We start from the raw sequence: 21,398 nt of genomic DNA on the forward strand, positions 1-21,398 counted from the left end.
AGAGGCCGCATCACTATAGACTCCAACTACTAGTAATAGTTAAAAAATAATCGAACATTCATGATTAAAAATTGAAATGTGGTAACTTAAATAAGTCTTAAAAAGGAGACATGAGTTATGAAGTGACATTCATGGTAGTTAGCCATAAGATGTCGAATTCAAGACAGATGTCAGAAAAATCATGTTTATGATTCTTAAAAATAATATGACTTCCTTTTGAGAAACACACCCGTATTACCAACACCAAACAAAAGTCAGTAGCCTATAACAAGTGAAATAATGTCCCCACCCTAGTTTTAATTTATAATGAGAAAAATAATGACATCTCAGCATCTCTCATTTCTTCCACTGCAAATGTGGACAGCAAACCACAACCATATGAGCAGCATTTGTGACCTTGCTGAATGGGAATCACAGCTGGTGTCCCACCATATTATAGTTTTGCAGATACCTGCAAATACCGTTTACATGAATTAGTCCTTCCTCTAGTCATTAGACTTCACTCTAGATCTCATGATTGAAGCTATAATAATGAAGCAAAATATTTCCATGTCAAGCATTTTGTTCAGTGCAGTAACAACTGTATTGAATACAATTGGAATCCATAATTTATTTTAAGCTTTTAACAATACTGTTTGTGGTCCTACACCTCTGAATCATATACAGTGTTTATAAACCAATGTTGCTTCAATAAAAAATAACACCATTCCTTGAAGGGGCCCAGAGGGCTCTCTAGACTAACCAAGGAGCTCATGGAACAAAGAATGTCCTCCTCTGTTAGAATTTTGGCGTTTGTGTTCAACCAAATCTGCTCTCCACCAGCCTGCAGGTAAACAGCTCCATCTATTAGTTCTTCTATTGTTTACTTTCCCGTTTGCACGTGCATTAAGTGAATAAGTGAATTCACCTGGTGATGAAGGCCATCCTTTCAAAAGGTCAGGAAGATTCACAAGGGCTTAAATCTAGACACAGAGATCTCCACATGTAGGGGCAGGACAGACACAGTGCAGGTTTTCTGATCCAGCAGACCGGGTAAAGGAGGAGTCAGAGACCTCAGTGGCTTTTGCAGATCTTTTATTTAGATTTACCGGGCACATGGCAGGCAGGGGTGCTGGGGGGCCTGGAGGCTGGCAGGCCTCCCAGCCCCCAGCAAATCTTCACTCTATCTGGGCTCTCTCTGGCCTTCTCTCATGGCCTTGCTTCTCTCTCTTCCGGCTTCCGTTCGTTCTTGGCTTCTGCTGGCATCCCTGCGATGCCGCCCTTATAAACTCAGTCTCTCAACCCAGGCGTACCCACTTCAGGTGCCCGCCATCAGGCATGCATTCAGGACCACAGGGTTCCCTCATCTATCCTAATGGCGGGAGGGCAGAAAAGCCTGATACTTTTTACCTTACCCTACAATCCACCCCCTCAGGGTTTTCTGCCATGCAGTCTATATGTTTCTCTTGGCAACAGAACACTGCAGGCATGGCCCACAAAAACAAATAATATACGTTACAATAGAACAAAATAAATAAAATACAATAGAACATAAATAATTCCAGGCAGGGCACCAGCAGATGAGCCACCGAATCTGCTGCCGAAGGCACTGCTCATACAAGGGAGGGGAACCACTCACAGCATCTACTGTAACACGCCAGGAGCCATCAGGCTTCCTGGCCTTCTCTGGCTGTGGTCTCGGCTACAAGCCACACACCGCATCCACCCCCAGGATGCACTCGTTCTGGGACTGGCAATTCTATTCTGTTGGGGGTAATCGCCAACCCTCAGGGTTTCTGTCTGCAGTCGCTCCAACACTCGGCCTTCATATACACCAACACGACTCGCAGACCCCTGCATTCAGGCCAACCCACTGCACAAGCACATGGGTCGGGGATCCTTGGATACTGTAGGGGCCGGACTGGCCACAGTGCAGGTTTTCTGATCCCATGCAGACCGGGTAAAGGAGGAGTCAGAGTCCTCAGTGGTTTTTTGCAGGTCTTTTATTGGGGTTCACCAGGCATATGGCAGGCAGGGGTGCTGGCTGGGGGGCTGGGAGGCTGGCAGCAAGTCTTCACTCTATCTGGGCTCTCTAGCGTTTGTTCTGCTGCTTCTCGGCTTCTCTTTCGGCTTCTGCTTCGGGCTTCTTCTCTTTGGGCTTCTGCTGCTGTTGCTGGCGTCCCCGTGACGCCGCCCTTAAAAAGCACAGTCTTAGCTCAGCTGAATCCCATCTACCTATGCCCACACCCTATTCCAGGTGCCCGCCATCAGGCATGCATTCAGGACAAGGATCCATCATCTATCCTGATGGCGGAAGGGCAGAAAAGCCTGATATTTTCTTTACCCTACAGATACAAACTCTACATTCAGCTTGGGCTCCACCCCAAGGCACGTTCCCCACCCATCTCCCAAGGACAGGTTCCTCAGCTCCTCACCTGCACTCAAGAACGAGCAGGGCATCACCCACAGGTGATTTTACGAGACTCACTGGCCTTCAGCATACTCAGGCTGCTTAAAAGCCGCTCAGGGCTTCTCAACTCAGCACCAGCTTTTGCCTTCTCAAAATTGGCTTTTTTCCTCTGCCTGGCTGCTGGGCATACACAGGCTGCTTTTGGCCACTGAGGCCCACCGGCCACCCCCAGGTTCCCAAAAAACACAACGTGCCAAGGTCCTCCACCCTCTGGCGGGATTGTCAGTCCAAGTCCATTAGTCCCAAGTCCATGGGCTTCTTCCTTGTATCAGCACTGGCGAGCTCTGAATCGTGGTCCTCTAGCTTTCCCCAACGATTCGGCTGCCTCGGCGGTCTTGAGCTGGCCCTCTTGGGTGTCTCCTGCAGGCGAGGTCTTGTCCCGCAGCTCCCAGACCTTGTCCATCTCCTGTGCTGCCGTGACGCCTGCAGCGTCGTCACAGGCAAACACAGTCTGCTGCTCCTCAGTCCCTCCAGGTCTTCGGAGGCTCTATACCCGTCTGCAGAATCATCCTGCTGACTTACGCCAATTGTAGGGGCAGGAAGGGGCACTGAGCAGGTTTTCTATGATCCAGCAGACCAGGTAAAGGAGGTTTCAGAGTCCTCAGTGGTTTTTGCAGGTCTTTTATTTAGATTTACCAGGCACATGGTAGGCAGGGGTGCTGGGGGGCCAGGAAGCTGGCAGGCCTCCCAGCCCCCAGCAAGTCCTCACTCTATCTGGGCCCTCCGGCCTTCTTTTTGCTTCTCTTCTTCTTCTCTCAGCTTCTGTTCATTCTTGGCTTCTGCTGGCATCCCCGTGATGCCGCCCTTGTAAAACTCAGTCTCTCAGCCCAGGTGTACCTACTTTAGGCGCCTGCCATCAGGCATGAATTCAGGGCCACAGGGTTCCCTCATCCATCCTAATGGGGGGAGCGCAGAAAAGCCTGATACTTTTTACCTTACCCTACACCACACATGGGTGGAGCTGCTGAAAGATAGGAAAGGAGAGGGCAATGCATGAGGAAGAAAAGTCTAGACCAGCTGACAGAGCCCAGCACTCAGTAGCTGTGGGCATAAGCCACAGGTTGACCAGAGGTTAGCATCTAACAAGTCCAGGAAAAATTGAAAATGTTTGCAGAAATGTAGGGGGGAGGGCTGGGGGGCGGAGACAGTGGCAGCCAGTACAATAAGATTTGCTAATCCTAAGTGGCCTGTTCGGCCACCATTTTTGTTACCTAGGGCTCTGCATTCCTAAGCAAGGTCAGAACTGCCCAGTCAAGGGGCCTCCCTGGTGGCTCAGGTGGTTGAGCGCAGCACTATGAAGCTGTCCGCTGCCTCTGCAGCACGGGTTCAATACCCACAGGCCTCGGAGCAACCCACATGGCACAGCAGACCTCTCCTGTCTCGCCTGCTGCTCCCCTCAGCAGTGTATTTCGTCAGTCTGCCTGTTCTGCTCCCCGCTCTGTCTCTGGTGAATCCTCTCATCTTCTCACACATCTGGCCTGTACCCTGGTTCTTGTATAAATAAAATAAATCTTTAAAAAAAAAAAAGAACTGCCCAACCCTGCAAAGCACCTTTCAAATCAATCAAGTGCAGAAAATTTGATCACCCTGGGAAGGGAATGCATTGTGAGGGATGACCAGGAATGCCCTGGGGGCTATTGACTGATGCATAAACTTACTCCCCACTTACACATCACAAAGTATGACAGAGAATGCCAGGGGAGCCGTTGACTGATGTATAACAAGGGAACCCAGAAGCTGAGCAGCAAATACCTTGTTGATAAGATTGAAATCAGGGCTGGGGATCTAGGACTTGATCTCAATTACCATGCAGAGACATCAAGCAGATGAGAAGCACCTGGAGGGCAGACTCACAGCCCCTGATGCTAGAGATGACAGAGCGCATCTTCTAGTTTCCCTCCTCCCATTTTCTCTTTTTTCTTCTTCCCCTCACAACTGACGCTTTTTGATTACTCCAATAAAAAATTCGAGATCTTGCTCTTCAGCAGCATCCTGCACTGTGTAGCCTGCTCCACCACTCCTGTTTCTTTATCTGTGTGGTGGTGTCGTGGCGACATGAGATCAGGTCAAATACAGACATAGACTCTGATCTGGAGATTTGACTTATATCAGACAGATGTGCCCAACTCTGGTCTGGGATTCAGGGCCAGGCAAATCTGGGACGGTGATGGTGTGGTTGGGGTGGGAATTGAGAAAGGGAAAGAGCTCACTCCTATAAAGGCCAGAATCCTGGACAGGCTACAGTGAAGTGATTGAGGACAGGGCTTGCGAAGGTAATCAGGTGGAGACTTTATTTCAGGTGACAGTCTTGACCCTGATTTCTTAGACCTGGAGAACACTGTGACGGTAACAGCGCAAGATCAACTGGAGTCGATGTCTTCTTATTGAGTCAGATCATCTTAAATAACCAGGAGAGGATGATGGACAAAGTCTGTGTTGGGAGGAAGCCTGCAGGTCAAGGTGACCTGAATTATGCTAATGGGAGCTGTAAAGGCAGAGAACAGGGAGTTTATGATGATAACTGGTCAGCACCGTAAATGAGCTTCATTCTCACCATGTATCTATTCAAATACGATGTCAGGCGACCAAAGCATGAAGCAAAATGTGTTATTAAGTCAGATCTCCTCGGATCACAAAGAAAACAATAAGGGAACAGTGATAGAAGAAGAGAAAAAGGAATAATCAAGAGAGAAAATGACTGGGTGGCCAGAGGCAAAACGTATGACAGATCCAAATGGCTTTCATTATTTCTCAGTTGGAAAATTCCAATAACTTCCTAAATTGTTTCCCTATCTTCACTGCTTTGCTATTCAAATTTATCTTGTAAACCATTTCCAGGTGACAGACTAAAATTCTTCAAGTGTAAACACTGTTACTTATTTCACTCTTCTACTGAAAAATGCCATTGCATTCAATTTCTGTACAATATGGCTCCAGCCCATGTCAAAGCTTATTTCATCGTATTGCTTATTTTCAATAGCTGAATATTAAACATAACTAAAGTAATTAATTAAATGATATTATTTTATAAATATTTCCTTTTATTTCTGACGAGTGTGCCCATCTTTGAAGAATGCTGTTCTTTATTTCCCTGTGAATCTGGGGGGGCTGCTAACCTGAAGATGAGGGACTTTCAACAGCTGGGGTACTGTAGGGCCCCCATCAGGCCACCAGAATCTCTTTTCCAGGGGGCGTGTCCCAAGAATGTGGCAACACAGGAACAGAGAGGGATGGATACTCAGGCACGGTCATTCAGCCTGTTAGATTAGATGAGAGCAGGCAGCTCTGTTAGATTAGACTGCAAGCAGGCAGCTGCCCAGGCCTCTGGCAGAAGGTGGGGTGTCAGGTTGACACAGGAAAGGTGCAAGGAAGGAGCCATTCTACAGTAATACTTGGCTGAGGTTTGGGGAGAAAGAGGATCTTCCCCCTCCCCCCGCATGTGACTCAAACCTGTCAGCTGGTTGCTAAACCTGTGTCCACACTCCCCCAGCTCCACCACAAGGCCAAGCTCCAGAACACCCCCAAGGTGGTGCTGAGGTTCTGAGGACCCGGTCCAGGAGGGGCTGAGGGCCGTCCTCCGGGAGAGGCAGAGTTTCCTTTGCCCAGACTCCCAAGACTTGCTCCCACGGGGGTTTGGAGTGTCCTTCTCTGGAAGCCTCCTGTGGCCCTTATGTTTCAGACGCAACACTCGTCCATCACTGCCCCTCTTTGTTTTATTTTCCTTTATTGCACTGACACCACCTATTACATCTTTGTTCTTTTGTCTACAGGGACTCCAAACATGGCCTCCTTTTGCCACGCTTCCTGGGTTCACGCCCTGTGTAGTCCCTGCTCCCCAGGGTCTGGGCTGGTCCTGGGACTCATTTTATTTTATTTTTTTTAATTTTTTTTAAGAGTTATTTATTTATTTGTTTGTTTGTTTATTTGTACAAGCATTGGGTACAGTTAGAAGCGCGGGAGGGTGAGAGAATTCACCAGAGCCAGAGCGGGGAACAGAACAGGCAGACTGACAAAGTACACTTGAGGGGAGCAGCAGGCGCGGCGGGAGAGGTCTGCATGCCATGTGGGACGGGGAGCAGCTGGGGATCGAACCAGCGCTGCAGAGGCTGCGGGCAGCTTGGCAACCCAGCGCAACCCAGTGCTCAACCGCTGCGCCACCGGGGAGACCCTGGGACTCATTTTAAACCCTTGAGTGTGGCAGAAATGACGCTGGGCCAGTCCCAGGTCTAACCCGTTAGGAGGCAGGGGGCTTCCTCTTTGTGCTTTGGAGAGTTCTGTGCTGCCAGCTGCAGAGACCTCATCATGAGGGACCAAGCCTGGGAGGAGGCTACCCTGACACCTGGACACCAAGTCCCACTGGAATCCCATTTTCCCGCTATTTCCACTGAGAAGTCACACGTGAAAGTGAGCCACGATGGCCATCCCCGCTGCTCAACTGATGTCATATGGAACCATCCAGATGAGGCCAACCCACCCCTCGTAGGAGATAATAAAATAAGAGCTGGTTTAAGTACCTCGGTGGTCCCTTATGTCTTGAAACATAACCCACACTTGATTCGTTGTAATTACATTTCTGGCAGGAGTGTAAATTTCCTGAAAATAAGTTTTCTGTGGTCCATTGTGGATTTTTTTTTCTGCATCCGTAACACCAATAATAGTGCTGAGCAATTAAAACACATTGAATGAAAGATTGAATGTATTAATTAATGAATTTAAACCAGTCATAACCTGCAGGGTAAAATGTATAACTAGAATTTGGAAGGGCAAATACAACCAAAGAGATTTTCAAAAATTAACCTATAATAATATATATTATTATCGTCGAAGAATATTTATTCAAACAGATTTTAGAGATGTCCGTATGAGAACGGAATCTTTCTTTTGGATAAGGTGAATTTTTTGACAAAAATGCATTGACCAAAGAATCCAAATTCAATTTCCCAGTCCAGTACTGGTTAAGTTTTCTAGTTTAATTAATCCTAAATCAAGTGCTCCCCAAAGAAAATTATGTTAAATGACCAGAAAATATTTTAACTTATTATAGCGGGAAAAATTTAGAGCCCTCAGCAATCTTTGGTGAGAGCAATATATAGATCTTGTCCACTCTCCACCTGACTACATCCCAGGATAGACTCCCAAGATCTACCCCTCATCCTTGTCACAATACAGTAGATTGGCAAATATGTAAATAAACTGGTAAGAATTTTAATTATTGGGCCTCCCCTGGTGGCACAGGTGGTTGAGTGCAGTGCTGTGAAGCTGTCCACAGCCTCTGCAGCACAGGTTTGATCCCGGCCGGCAGGTGAGAATCCCACATGGTGTGGCAGACCTCTCCTGTCTCACCCGCTGTTCCCCTCAGCAGTGTATTTCGTCAGTCTGCCTGTTCTGTTCCCCGCTCTGTCTCTGGTGAATCCTCTCAGCAAGTCAGAGTGGGGAGCAGAACAGCTGGGTCTACTCAAGTACAATGCTGAGGGGAGTGGAGGGGAGCAGCGGGGAGAGAGGAGAGGCCGTGCATCTGGCCTGTACCGCGGTTCTTGTATGCATGAATAAAAAAATCTTTAAAAATAAAGAATTTTAATTATTAACTCTGACTCTCATAAAAGCATGCAACTTTTGAACTTAGGATTCTAAAATTTCTTTCAGTTATTACAAGCATCTGAATCAATTTATCATTCACAGTAACTTAGGTAGTTGTATACTTCTCCAAGAATCTCATAAATTTAAAGATTTCTTTGGCCTGTGTTTAATGGATCTGACAATCCAAGACAGAGGGAAAAGAATCATGCTTTGTGATTAGTTTATTTTGTGTAACATTTGTATCTAAGAGCAAGTTGAGTGTATAGATAGAATTGCTTGCCTTTCAGCCCCTAAGGCATTCCTCCAGTCCCAGGAGGTTAGGGATATGATGTCAGGATTTTCCATGTTTTCATTCTCTAATGTAAACTGTAGGGCTTCCATGCACATTTGTTAAAAACAAAAGAAAATATGTGCCAATAATCTAGATACATAACCTTAGCCAACCCCATGAGTGACCTAATGCCATACTTTTAATGGAAATATACATATGAAATATGTATATGAAATACATTGATGTTCTTCCCGTTAAGGTTTTGTCCTTCAAAAAAATCACTTTTCAGAAATTAGATTTTTTTTTTTTTTTAATTTTCTAGAGGCATGTCTTATTTATTTATTTATTATTTGTTTGTTTGTTTGGTTTATACATGCACTGGGTACAGTCAGAAGCGCGGGAGGGTGAGAGAATTCACCAGAGCCAGAGCGGGGAGCAGAGCAGGCAGAAGGACCGAAGGACACTGCTGAGGGGAGCAGCGGGCGGCAGGAGAGGTCTGCGCGCCATGTGGGACCCTCCTCCGGTGGCCGGGGAGCGGCCGGGGATGGAACCGGCTGCAGAGGTTGCGGGCAGCTTCGCAACCCAGCGCTCAACCGCTGCACCACCGGGGAGGCCCTCAGAAATTAGATATTGAGAGTGAATTTTCCTTATTTTTCTTATTAAAAAACACACATAGGTCCACATTTCTTCCTGTTGAATTATTTTTAAACTACATTATTTTACTTTCATCCCTAGCAGAACAGAGCATTTGACTTTATTATCAGTGACTTGCTTAGAAGACTCAAAGATGGGCCTCCCTGGTGGCGCAAGGGGTCAAGTCTCAGCACTATGAAACTATTGGCAGCCACTGCAGCACGAGTTCGATCCCTGGACAGGGAGCTACCCACATGGTGCAACAGACCTCTCCTGTCTTGCCCACTGCTCCCCTCAGCAGTGTATTTCATCAGTCTGCCTGTTCTGTTCCCTGCTCTGTCTCTGGTGAATCTTCTCACCCTCCTGCACCTCTGACCTACACCCAGCTCTTGTTTATTTAAATAAATTTACCTTAAATAAATAAGCCTTTAAATAAATTAAAAAAAAAAAAAGAAGAAGACCGAAAGATTAGAAAGAACAGGAGGGGGTGGGTTGATTTCTAAGATTATGGTGTTTATTCTTGTTGAAATGGTCCATATCTTTTATTTCCAGGGCAATTAGAATCCACATAAGTTGAGGTAGGCAGTACTTGAGGGATGGGAAGAATAACTTACATCTCTTTCTCTTAAGGCAAATATATTCCCAGACTCCATAGCTTCTTTGAAAAACAGGTTGAAAATACATCTACTTTGACAGACCTTGAGCAGTTACTATCTGCTACTGAAGTTCCCAAACACGAGAAAATAGTGTCCTCTCACTTTCTATTTGCTCGATTGTGACAGCCATTTTGAATAGGGAATTACAGGGGGAAAAAAAAAAACCCTGGTTAGACAAGGAGACATATGGAGAGAATATTTGCATCTCAGAAGTAAACTGTAGAGAATGAAAAGCTTGCTTTTCTCCAAAGTAGTATCTGAAATTTGAGTTTACAGGAAAGTGTTGATCAAATTCTCACCTTCTGATCAAATACAATTAAAAAAACTTAGGGGTTAAAACTCATTGAATTAAAAGTCAGAAAAGAAGAAAATTGATATTCCACATCCAAAATGTTGATCTGCTTTATAATTTTGGAACACATTAATAGAGGAAACTGAGAAAATCCCTTACTAAAGGTTGATAAAGGTTGATAAAGTTCTAATTTTTGTTTGGGGATTATTTTTAAATAATTCAATTTGTGAACAATAATATTTTCTATTACCTTATTCAGTGCCTCCTAAGCCATTTTACCTCTTTTTCATTTAAAAATGTATAAAACAAACTTTCAGAATTATGGAGCCAAGAGTTCTATGAGAAGAACTTATATTCCTAATTCTAAAGACATATTTATCTACCAATGGGAAAAATACAGTAACACTTTGTTCCTCAAATAAGATTCCTTATAGACAAGCACCTGCAAATGAAGCTATTAAATTTTTATACTCACATCTTCTCACCCACATGATTTATAGAACTTTACTTGAAAATATTCAGTGCTAAATTCTGTTTGAAGTTCCACTCCTATAGAGTTAACAAGATATTAGGCTGTCAGTCCAGGAATATAAGTCAAAATATCTTTATTCTGGATTCTCTCCTTTAACACATCTTCATATAACAAGTTCGACAGCATTCTTATGTTGAAGATAGCTGAGTACACACCCCCCCCCAGAAAACCCAGGCAGAGGTGAACAAGGACATTTTCTGCTCTCTGAAAGGTTGTTTTGGCTAGGCCTTAGGTGGGGCTGCACTGCATCCTGCAGGCTTAATCAAATTTGGGGTAACATCCCTGAAATTCAGCACATTCAGGTGGAGACTTTTTCTGGCACTCTATGAAATACACCTGATGATGATCTGGTTATCTCCTTTTTGTGAGAACTGGTGATTTTTGGTGCTTGTTCTTTGGTGCTTATGTTTCCATAGTTCAGTGATATTCAGTACATTGTTTAAAGTTCCTGGGCTACCATAATTCTTTTTTAAAAAGATTTATGTATTTATGCATACAAGAACTGGGGTACAAGCCAGAGGTGTGGGGGTAAGAGGATTCACCAGAGACAGAGTGGGGAGCCGAACAGAAAGGTCTACTGAAATACACTGCTGAGGGGAGCAGTGGGTGAGACAGGAGAGGTCTGCTGCACCATGTGGTAGCTCCCTGGCCGGGGATCGAACTAGTGCTGCAATGGCTGGCAATAGCTTCATAGTGCTGTGTCTTAACCCCTTGTGCCACCAGGGAGGCCCTGGGCTAGCATAATTCTTGACACAGGAAGAGTAATTATGTAACCTATGCATTGTAAATTGACATTCCAAGCCTTGCTTTAACAGAAAATCAGGGAATTACATGGTTTATTAGGACTCACTCCTAACAGCCAACCCTCAACCTTTCTGAGGTCTTCTCTGTCCTGAGAATAACAGGGATGCCATGATTACCTGCAGAACTGCTTGTCCGTTGGGAGATTTTGCATCAGTTAGCCTTAACTCATTACTGATTCATGAGCTGCTGTTTTGACTAAACAATGATGGAGAACAAAGCTACCTGAGAGGCTAACAAAATTTACGGTGGACTTCCACCATCCCTACCCTATGGGACTCTGTTGTCAAAAAACCCACTCAAGACAATGCCTTTCTTTCAGCTCCTCCACCTATCCCCATGGTACTTTTTTATTCCTATTAAGGTCTGCTTGCAAAGGAAATGCATTCACTATTCACATTTCTGTCAAATGCACTTTACAAGTTCTTTGCTTCTATTTATATACCAGTCCATAAAAGCTTCAGTACATACACTCAAAAGTCCATCCCTTCTGGCATTGGGTTTGACTTAGCAGGGAGCTATGGACCCCCACCCCTCTCCGCAACATTCCTCGATCCAATGGAGGCTCTGATTAGACGACAGAGACAGTTTAGCTTTGAAGATACTTTAGCTGCATCGTTCCATCAATTCATAATTATTTTATGACCAACTCAGGGCATGTTGCAAGCTTGGTTTCTGAAAATGCACTTAGAGTTGGTAGATAGTTGCTAGTTTATTGAGTTTTATCACTTTAGAATCAGCTACTTCAAGGAAATACTGATCCCTCCCAGCTGGCTTCTGAAACTTGATTTCTCTGAGTAATAGAAGCACAGACTTGTTTACTTAAAGACACAGCTTAGAATCCAGAAGACAAGGGAGGTATACAGCTGCCTTTGGTGCTTGTAGTAGTAACAGAGAAGGAATTTCTGGCTTATACAAAATGAGTACAAACTACCATTCTGCATTATTTGACTCCAATCCTGATTTGGCCTGTATAATTCTGAACTCTTGAATTTAAGAGTATTTTTTTTGTTCCAACAAAAGCTAGACGACTTTGGAATGTTTGTTCAATTCAGTAGCACCATTCTAACTTACTAAATACTGATAGAAAGTTACAGATATAGTCACATCTGTCTCTATCTATCCGTATAAACTTTCTGTAACATCTGTGCCCAAGAGCGATATCATTAGTGTGTTCGATAAATTCTCACTGCTAACAAGTTGATGGATGGAAGACTCTAGGTAACGAAAGGAGGCGGTTACAATATCAAATTATTGCACACAAAGCACCATTTTTTTCAGCATCACCTTGATTTATTTTCCTAGTCTTTTTTGTTCCTCATGTGGAAAAATAATTTCATCAAGAAAACAAATGTTTCTGCCAAAGTGAAAGAATCTCATGTTTTAATGCTTTTCTTTAAAAAAAGTCAACGTTGAACTAAGGCATGCTCAACCTCCCTCCCCCCACTTTGCTGACTACATTTTAAAAAATCCATTGGCAGAAAGCAAGATAGTTTCCTCAAATACGATGATTATATTTTATTGCTGCTTTTGTTTAGTATGTATTTTTCTCAATTGGGAAAAAAAGTCTAGGTGAAAAAATTATCTAACAAGAGAAGTAGTTTACATGATCATAACATTTAAATGGCTGCCAAAAGAAAAAAAAAGTAAAAAAAAAAAAAGATTTTAAATGTAGAATATCACATAACTTCAAAAAAACTTACCTCAATTTGCTATCATTTATCAGGTACTATAAGTCAACTTTCTAAATAGGATTACAGTCCTGTATTATAAGCCTCTAATGGTACTATGGTATACATTTAAAAAAAATGCTACTACAAAAATTTTCCTTTCTCCTTTTTCTGCCTATTTTGTACTTAAGCTATGGGTATTTCTGAATAAAAAGCCTATGGTAGGTATAAATGCAATAGTTAACTGGTCCTGTCTGCTGATGTCCTTTTCATTTTTTGCAGAAGGTAGCAACTTTTAGTCCAGCATCTTCTCCTGTTTCTTGCCTTCCTTTTTCTTCTTCTTAGATTCTGCTGTAATTAAAAATAAAAGAAAGAAAAAAAGAGCATCACATTAGTAAGCTATAAGGGGAAGAGGGAAAGCCAGTTTTTCTAGAATTAGCAGAAATGCAGCAAGTACGTTGACAAGGTGAGAGAGAGAGAGAGAGAGAGAGAGAGAATGATCAGGAGTAACACTGTCTACCTCCGTGTGAACACCTGCAAATGCCTATTATCTTATTGGTAGCCCCCTGTGATAAATGAAATACCGTCTGCAGGCCCTGCTTACAAAAAAGAAATACAGCAAGCTTCTTTGAGAAAGACTGGTCACTGCTCAGCAAAGAGCTATAAAACCTTTGCTTACACCTCCAGGGACATTGCAGAGACTCCTAGTCTTGGACGAAGCAGGTGGATTGTACCAACCTAGGCTACACCAGTTAACTACAAATATAAGGATTGAAATGAAAAGATTCTATTCTTTTCCATTCAGTCATCTTGCCATTTCCCTTTCCTAAGCACAAATGAAGCATAGCATAGGTCATGTCAGCTCTGGTTCCAAAGATGAGAATGGTTAGAATTACTAGGCTACCAAGTGAAAGGATATTGTTAAATGTTTCTAAGATACTTCCCCTATCTGGTCTAACCTAGTGTTAAAAACATACGATATGGATTAGGGATAGGCTCAGACTGCTAGAGTTTCTATTTATTTATTCATTCATTTATTTATTTATTTAGACAAGCACTGGGTACAGTCAGAAGCACAGGAGGGTGGAAGAATCAACCAGAGCCAGAGTGAGGAGCAGAATAGGCAGACTGATGAAGTACACTGCTGAGGGGAGCAGCGGGCGCAGCAGGAGAGGTCTGTGCACCAAGTGGGACCCTCACTGGTGGCCGGGGATCGAACCAGTGCTGCAGAGGCTGCGGGCAGCTTCGCAGCCCAGCGCTCAACCACTGCGCCACTGGGGAGGCCCAGACTGCTAGACTTTCTATCCTGACTTCCTCACTAAGTTACCATAAGACTCTAGAGAAGTTATTTCAAGTATTTATGTCTCAAATTCCTAACCTGTGACTGGGCATACAAACAGTATCACTTCACAGGGTCAATATCTAAATTAAATGAGTTGTGTAAATCCACTGAGAATAGAGCATGACACAGTTACACGTGCTCAATAAAGGTCAGCGTGTATCATAAATGTGATAATAGACTATGAACAAAAGCTCACTTCTCTGTAAAATGAATATTCTTCATCATCACCAAGACATATTGACTGGGCAGGTGATGGAAAGTGCTAGGAACAGAGGGGAACCAGGACAAAGCAATGGCCAGTGGGGGTTAGGGCATTGGTAACTGGACCACAGGGCCTATGTCCAAGAAGGCCCTTAGGCTTCTGGTGAGAGAGGGCAGGATACCAACCACACACATTGTACAAATCTCAGCTTATACCTGAGCAGAGATTGAGCCATTTTCATTCTTTACTTACCACCACATCAGATAAGTCTCAAAGTCCATCAGATTTGAGGCAAATCTAGTATTGCTGTGCAAAGTAATTTGTCCTGAGTGTCCTCTACTCGAACTTCAAGGGCACACCACACACAATCAAGTCAGGAGTTGCTAAAATCTTGCTAAATTGTTGCTTGCATGTATTCCTATCTATCCTCAGCGTTTCCTCCTTCTATATTGAAGAGACAATCATCTGCTCTTTACTTTGGTTTATTACATGTGTCTCCTCTGACATATTAAAGGTGAAATGACCAGAATTTCCAAGTTCAAAGGTACCTCCAAGGTCGAAGAAGGTTTTCTTCTTAATCTCTGAATAGTCAGTGTCCGAACATTTATTAAGTTCCAGTCTTTGACATTTTAAGCAACAGTTGTACATTAGGATGGTGTCATCAGGGAATAATCTAGGGTATCCACTGGGATAGGACTCTTGTTTCCCTTGTCTCAATTTCTCCATATCCCCTACTGGGACTTCTCCATAATTTGTAACTGTCTAGCTCTAGCTCTTACTGTTTGTGGCAGTAATTTGAATATTTTGGCTAGCTTGTTATTTCATACATATGTCTGGACGGATGTCATATCAATCAGGTGTTTGTATCCATTTATTTAATAAAAATTTAAGTTATTCTCAATATTGCACACTATTTGATCTAGCTAATGTAAGTTAGGGAATGTTTGGGGAACAGGAATTTCTCCTCGATTCTCCTTGGTAAAGGCCAGAGCACAGCCTCACTCTGTTAGCTGCACCTGACATTTATCTTAGAGTCATTAATTAACAAATTGCTAAATAGCAAGAAATCAACCTATTGCAAATGTAATCTGCACAATACCAACCAATTTATATTTTTATATAACTGGTGAGTCAACATGGCATTTTTCTGACCCACTGCAAACCTTAAGTAAACTCTAGATCATCTGAGTAGAAAAAAATGAGGAGTCTCTAAAAAGCAGTGGGAAGAAGAAAGAATTTTTCTTGCATAATGTTGATTTTATTTCTCACATAATGAAGGTTTGAATATTTGAAAATAATGGAAAAAACTAAATCAGTAGTATTGTTTCCAGCTAAAAGCAGTTTTTTGTGATTTTCACATAATTAAATGACCTTTGTCACTACTTGTTTCTGTGACCTAAAAAATTTGTAAACAGTCTCTCAAGCTTCCAGACTACATGGAATCCACAATCTGGAAAGAACCAAATCCAACTCCCTTACATAATTGATTAAAAAATAGAGGTCAAGAGAGTCAGTGATTTCTCAAGGTGGACATTGAGCCAGCAGCAGAATGGAATGAGAGACCAGACCCTGGCCATCACATGACTCTTCACGTAACATGGCATCCTCTGGCACTCACTCACTCCACAGCAAATACCTATTTGTCTTACTTCATGCTTATATCTTGCCCATCATTCAAATCTCCTCTTCTTGCTTGAGTCTCTACACTTATTTCAATTCCCAAAACACATCATTCTTTTTCTCTCCTGGCCTTTAGCTTTCTAGTTTGCTCTTCATTCCATCAACCCTATACTTTCACCACCACCTCCCTCTTGTGAATACCATCCCTCAGGTACCAATTTCAATACTTCTAGCTTGCTGACTTTCTGGTGTAAGTTTTTGTAAGTTAGCTCCCTTTTGAGAGCGCTTATCTCTGGTTTTATATTTGCACAGACACACACACACAAACAGACACACACACATGTAGACACATATATACATGTGTGTGCATACACTTACATACATACACATATAAACACACATATATAAGAGGGGACATCACTCCACTAGAAACTCACAGTGGAAACCTTGGTGCATTTTAACTCCCTGGGTTTATAAATTTGCATCCTATCTATACCCAATCTTTGAGTCAATGGAAGATGTAAAACTTTGTGTTATCTGAATAGAAACACCTTGTTTTGTTTAAGATGTCTGAGGCATCCAGAAATTCCAAAATCCTAAGACAAAACACTGTAGAAAATGTTCAGCTTCTTTATATTGCTAACAATCATAACCTCTGTGCAATTTTTACCATAATCTACTCAGAAAACTCAAGCTTTAGCCTAGAAAACTCTTTTAATGCATAGTAGCTACTGATAAAAGACAGGAAGTGAGAAGGTACAGGAATTCATAACAGCCCTATGAATAAATTCCGAGTGAGTCCGTGTATTTTTAAAATTCTGAACAGAAAACAAACCCCTGATGGACACTGAAGTATTCTGGCCATTTGTTTTAGAAAGGCAATGAGGAAACAATGAATTTCAGCTAGCAATATGCTGAGAGCCAAGTCTTCCTCTAGAGAATTGTTTCTAATCAATGTCTGCCATTGACTGACTCTGTGATCTTGAGCAAATCAATCAATCTTTCTGCGTCTGTTTCCTGTAAACTTGGGTATAATAAAACTGACTCTACACTCCATCATGAATATCATTTAAGATTATGTCCACTAAGTTCCCACTCTATTGCCACTGTTCAAAAGACATTCATTTAGCAGATATAGTCTACATGTACACTAATTATCAGGCACTGTGCTAGATGCTGGGATAGAATGACAAACAAAAAAAACCCTGCTTTCACAGAGTTGCCATAATAAATGTTCAGGAATGTTCTACGTGAGCATCTTTCAAAGTTGTAAAGTAGTCTAAAAGTAAATATTTGTATGAAAGATCATGGTATGCAAGAGCTATTGTTTTGGCTTCAATGTCTATTTCTATGATTATTAGATTACTTTGACATCACAGATGTTTATGATGTAAAAGGTGGAGTATACACAGGGAGAATGAATTCCTAAAAGGCATTATGTATGGCAATTCAATGTGGTGAGAAGAGTTTCTCCTCTGAGTTCATTCATTCTTCTTTAAAAAATATTAATTACTTTTCTGGTTTTAAAAACATACAGAACATGTAAAAAATATAAGCACATACATTAACAGAAATGATTCATAATTATACAATATAGAGGTAACACTTTCAGCTGCAGGTTCCAATTATGTGCTCTTTCTGTGATAAATGAAATACAGACTTTCACTAGGAACATAGTGACAGTTGATAAAGAACTTCATACTGAAAATTGAGTATCCTCCATGCCATTGAGTATACTTTGAAACATGACCCTTCTTATTATTCCTCTATGCCATTCCACACCATATTTTTGGTAACCTTTCCTCTTTCATTGTTCAGTTACTTGTTCTCACATTTATCATAAGCAATAACGTAATGCAAAATGTAATAATGTAATGCATGTTTTGCAGACAAGTCACTCTAAGTTTTGCCTTTGGTGTGGATTACTAGAAGAGGACCTGATGAATTAAAGGGCAGACCATTTTTAAAACTCTATATAGTGAAAAAAATTTTCCTGAAAGGAAATATTCATTTAAATTCTTATCAGCAACTTCTGAGATCCTATTGCAGCAAACTTGTTCTCAAAAGGCAAATAATCAAATAGCATGCATCATCTCTTTCCATCTATTCACAAACCCTTCCAGAAATAGGATTACCATGTCATTGGCACAAGTAAACATCCACCCAAAATTTCAGTACTAGGGGAATCTGATAGAAACAGCATTGGAGATGGGTATTGAAAGAAAGACACCAATTCAAAGGCCTTTCAAAGACCTTCAGGGGATGTGTTTATTCCAAGTAGTGGAAGAGTTGAAAATTCTGGAATAAGCTTATCTGGTTTTCTTAGCAAAACTTCTTGGTTTGATTCCCTTATTTTACAGATGGCCTACTGTGGATACAGGAAACATGACAAGGAAATTAAGAGATGAAGTGACTGAGAAAAGCCTGAATCTTAACTATTTATAAAGTAAGTCAACTTCTGTTTACTATGGGTCTAAACAAAGTGATTTTGGGTTACCACACCAATGGAAGGAATAATTGACTAGAATAGAAATGAGAGATTTGCGCCTTCTAAGATCTAGAATTCATTTATGAGGAAGCTATGAACACCACAGATTCAGAGGTCACCAGTTACAGCTGGTGGCATGTAATAGCTATCATAACCCCTACTTGAGAGACTTGTTCCATAAAACCTGAGAACCTAAGGAAGGAAAAATTAATTGATTAATTAACTCACACATTATTACAAAAAAAAAAACCAGGATTGTAACACTGAACAGCAGTACTATCACAATGTAATATGTTCAAAAGTCAGAATATCACTACAATCCTTGCAATGCTCTCTGTATCTATGAAAATTAACTCCCCTATGCTTTAGAACTAGTTGCCCAGAGGATCATGAAGTGATCAACAATGTTCAATGCTATTGAGAACCAGATGGAAACAGACAAATTCAAACTGAGGGACATTCTACAATACAAAGTAATTGACCTGTACTTTTCAAAATTGTCAGCACCAGGAAATACAAAGAAAGACTAAGGAACTTGGATTAAAGGAGACAAAACAGACATGAAAACCGGCAATGCAATACATGATCTGGAACAAAACTCCCAGGGCTGCTGTGGGGATTAAGCAAGTCAGCGCAAGCCAGGGGCTTCGAACAATGCTCATCAAACCATAACTACTCCGTCCATAGGAATTGATTTTAAAGAATTGCTGATAACAATAGTAACAACTTCAAACATGGAACAGATCAGACCATCTCAGTCCAGAAGTTAGAATGTAGAAAAGCTTGAGGGGAGGGAATAAAAGGTCCCTCAAAGTGGTGACTCATTAGTGTGAACACTGTTCTCTTCGGCAGCCTGCTTTATCACTAATTATTATAGAGCTGTTTTGTGTGCACACAGCTAATGAGCCTCTGTGCATGGAATTTACCAAGGGAGATGAAAGCAGACACACAGTGTGAAGTAAACCCTACAAATATTTATAGTTCTAGTTCTCACATCTGTCCTGGCAATTAGGACTAGGGCATTTTTTAATAAGGATGGGACTAAAATACCCAGATGGCTTCTTCCAGGTAGCACATTGCTTTGACCTGGATTTTTCTGTACATCTTGGAGTCCATGAAAGCATGATGGGAGATAGGGCAATTTGGCTGGACACATCCTTCATTCATTCATTCATTCATTCCTCCATCCATCCATTCACTTAAGTCAGTACTATTCACCTCAGTCCATACTCTCATGGACTGTGGATAACTAGAGGCTGTACTTTACCAAGATAAATGAGATATGGCTCCTGTCCTCAAGAGTTTCATCCACAGAATGTCACCATCCCTTTCCTAGGGAATCCCAGAAAAGAGAAGGAAATGTCAGCCCCTTCTTTTATCTTTGAAAGAGCTAACAAAAGAATCTGCATAGTGGAGAAGACCTGAGAATTCTGGGATTTTCCATTTACTGACCCCCATTTCCCATTTAACAATCAGCTGCCAAATGCTGTGGCCTGCACAGCTGAGTCCTGCCCTTCAACAGTTGCTGGTCCTTTGATCTATGAGGAGGAACTGTCAAACCTAAGAGAGAGCTAGGCAACTGTCCAAAAAAATAAATAAATAAAAAAGAACAGCAAGATGGCAAAACTGTTAGAAATAGCTGGGAAGAAATAAAAGGAATAGAGGTTATTGTGAGCAGGGACTCAAGATTTAACGTTTCTTACATTTTACAGGATGGGAAATTGTTACTGAGCATGTTCATTAAATATCCTGAGGGGTCTTTATTAATCATGTCTCCTCTGTGTCCTGTTTATCCCAAATTTACCAAAACTTTCCAAAGTCACCCAGCCCCACCAACATACCCGACCCAATCACACTCCCATATTTTTGCTCCTCATACATTTAGCTATAGTTTTCTCTGACTCATAGGAGTGAAAGAGGACAGTGTCTGTGTGTGTGCATGTGTGTACATGTATGTGTGTGCATATAGGATGCATGTATATATCTATGTGGCCTTTCTTAACTAACTTCATACTAGAGAGATAATTCTTTACTTTGGCTACCTGTTAAAATCTTATAAGGAGCATTTTAATATTTAAAATTTCTGGAAGGCAGCTATGCTCACCACTATACCACCAACGTGATATTTAAAATTTCTGATGTTGACTTAGTAGGTCTGGGTTATGCCTGGGTGTTGAGCTTTTTATAAATTCCTATAGAAAATTCTTTGTAGTCCAGATTGAAAACCACTGAGTTAGAAAGCAGAAGATTCCTTAATTTCTTTTCTTTTCCACACTATAGGTGCTGAATATGTTGGTTTTCTGACTGGGCTAAGTACACATTGATTTGAAAGCTGCATCTCTGAGCTCGTGTAGTTTGGGGTATGTCTGGTTGAAGAGATGTGCCATTAATTTTCATTAGATCTCTACAGCGGTCCCTGGACAGATGACATTTGTAAAGTTGACACCAGGCCCAGTGTGCTGACCCCAGCTCTACGTCATGCACACAACAAGCAGCAGAGACCTGCCCTACCTGGGAAGGCAGCCTGAAACCCGCACTGGCCATCCTGAAGGAAATCATTTCCACAGACAAGTCCATGACAGGCTGAAAAGCTGGGCCTTAGAAATGAATCCTTTTTGTCTACCAGCAACAGGTAATCCTCTCCTTTTTTGTTCTATTTTCATTTATTATAGGCTTCATGATCGTTTTTCTGAGTTTCTCTCTATAATTAATCTGGTCAATATGAATTTTCAGGTCCATGTTAGAGCAGAGCCATGAAGGTATCTGAATCTGGAGTTAAGAGGCCCATTACATTAATTTCCTAGGGTACCCATAGGGTAGCGCCATAGAATGGGTGGTTTACACAAAGGAAATTTATTGTCTGCA

General features: G+C 41.9%; 1 protein-coding gene and 1 long non-coding RNA gene across 4 annotated transcripts in view; one reads left to right on the forward strand and one right to left on the reverse strand.

Annotated features, from left to right (window-relative positions):
* Positions 1-791: 791 nt before the first annotated feature.
* On the forward strand, positions 792-21,159 carry LOC119247533 (uncharacterized). The gene is made up of 3 exons (XR_005125771.2): positions 792-829; positions 18,406-18,491; positions 20,814-21,159. It is a non-coding gene; the product is annotated as an uncharacterized LOC119247533 (long non-coding RNA).
* Positions 12,483-21,398, reverse strand: part of PTN (pleiotrophin) — a 78,944-nt gene continuing 70,028 nt past the window's right edge. For all 3 annotated transcript variants that reach the window (XM_037514021.2, XM_054692698.1, XM_054692699.1), the window contains exon 5: positions 12,483-13,232. In XM_037514021.2, the coding sequence (XP_037369918.1) occupies positions 13,177-13,232 (56 nt within the window). In that variant the 3' untranslated portion in view covers positions 12,483-13,176. The remainder of the gene's footprint in view (positions 13,233-21,398) is intronic.

Source organism: Talpa occidentalis, unplaced genomic scaffold, assembly GCF_014898055.3.
Source record: "Talpa occidentalis isolate TD23 unplaced genomic scaffold, MPIMG_talOcc4v2.1, whole genome shotgun sequence".
NCBI lineage: Eukaryota > Metazoa > Chordata > Mammalia > Eulipotyphla > Talpidae > Talpa > Talpa occidentalis.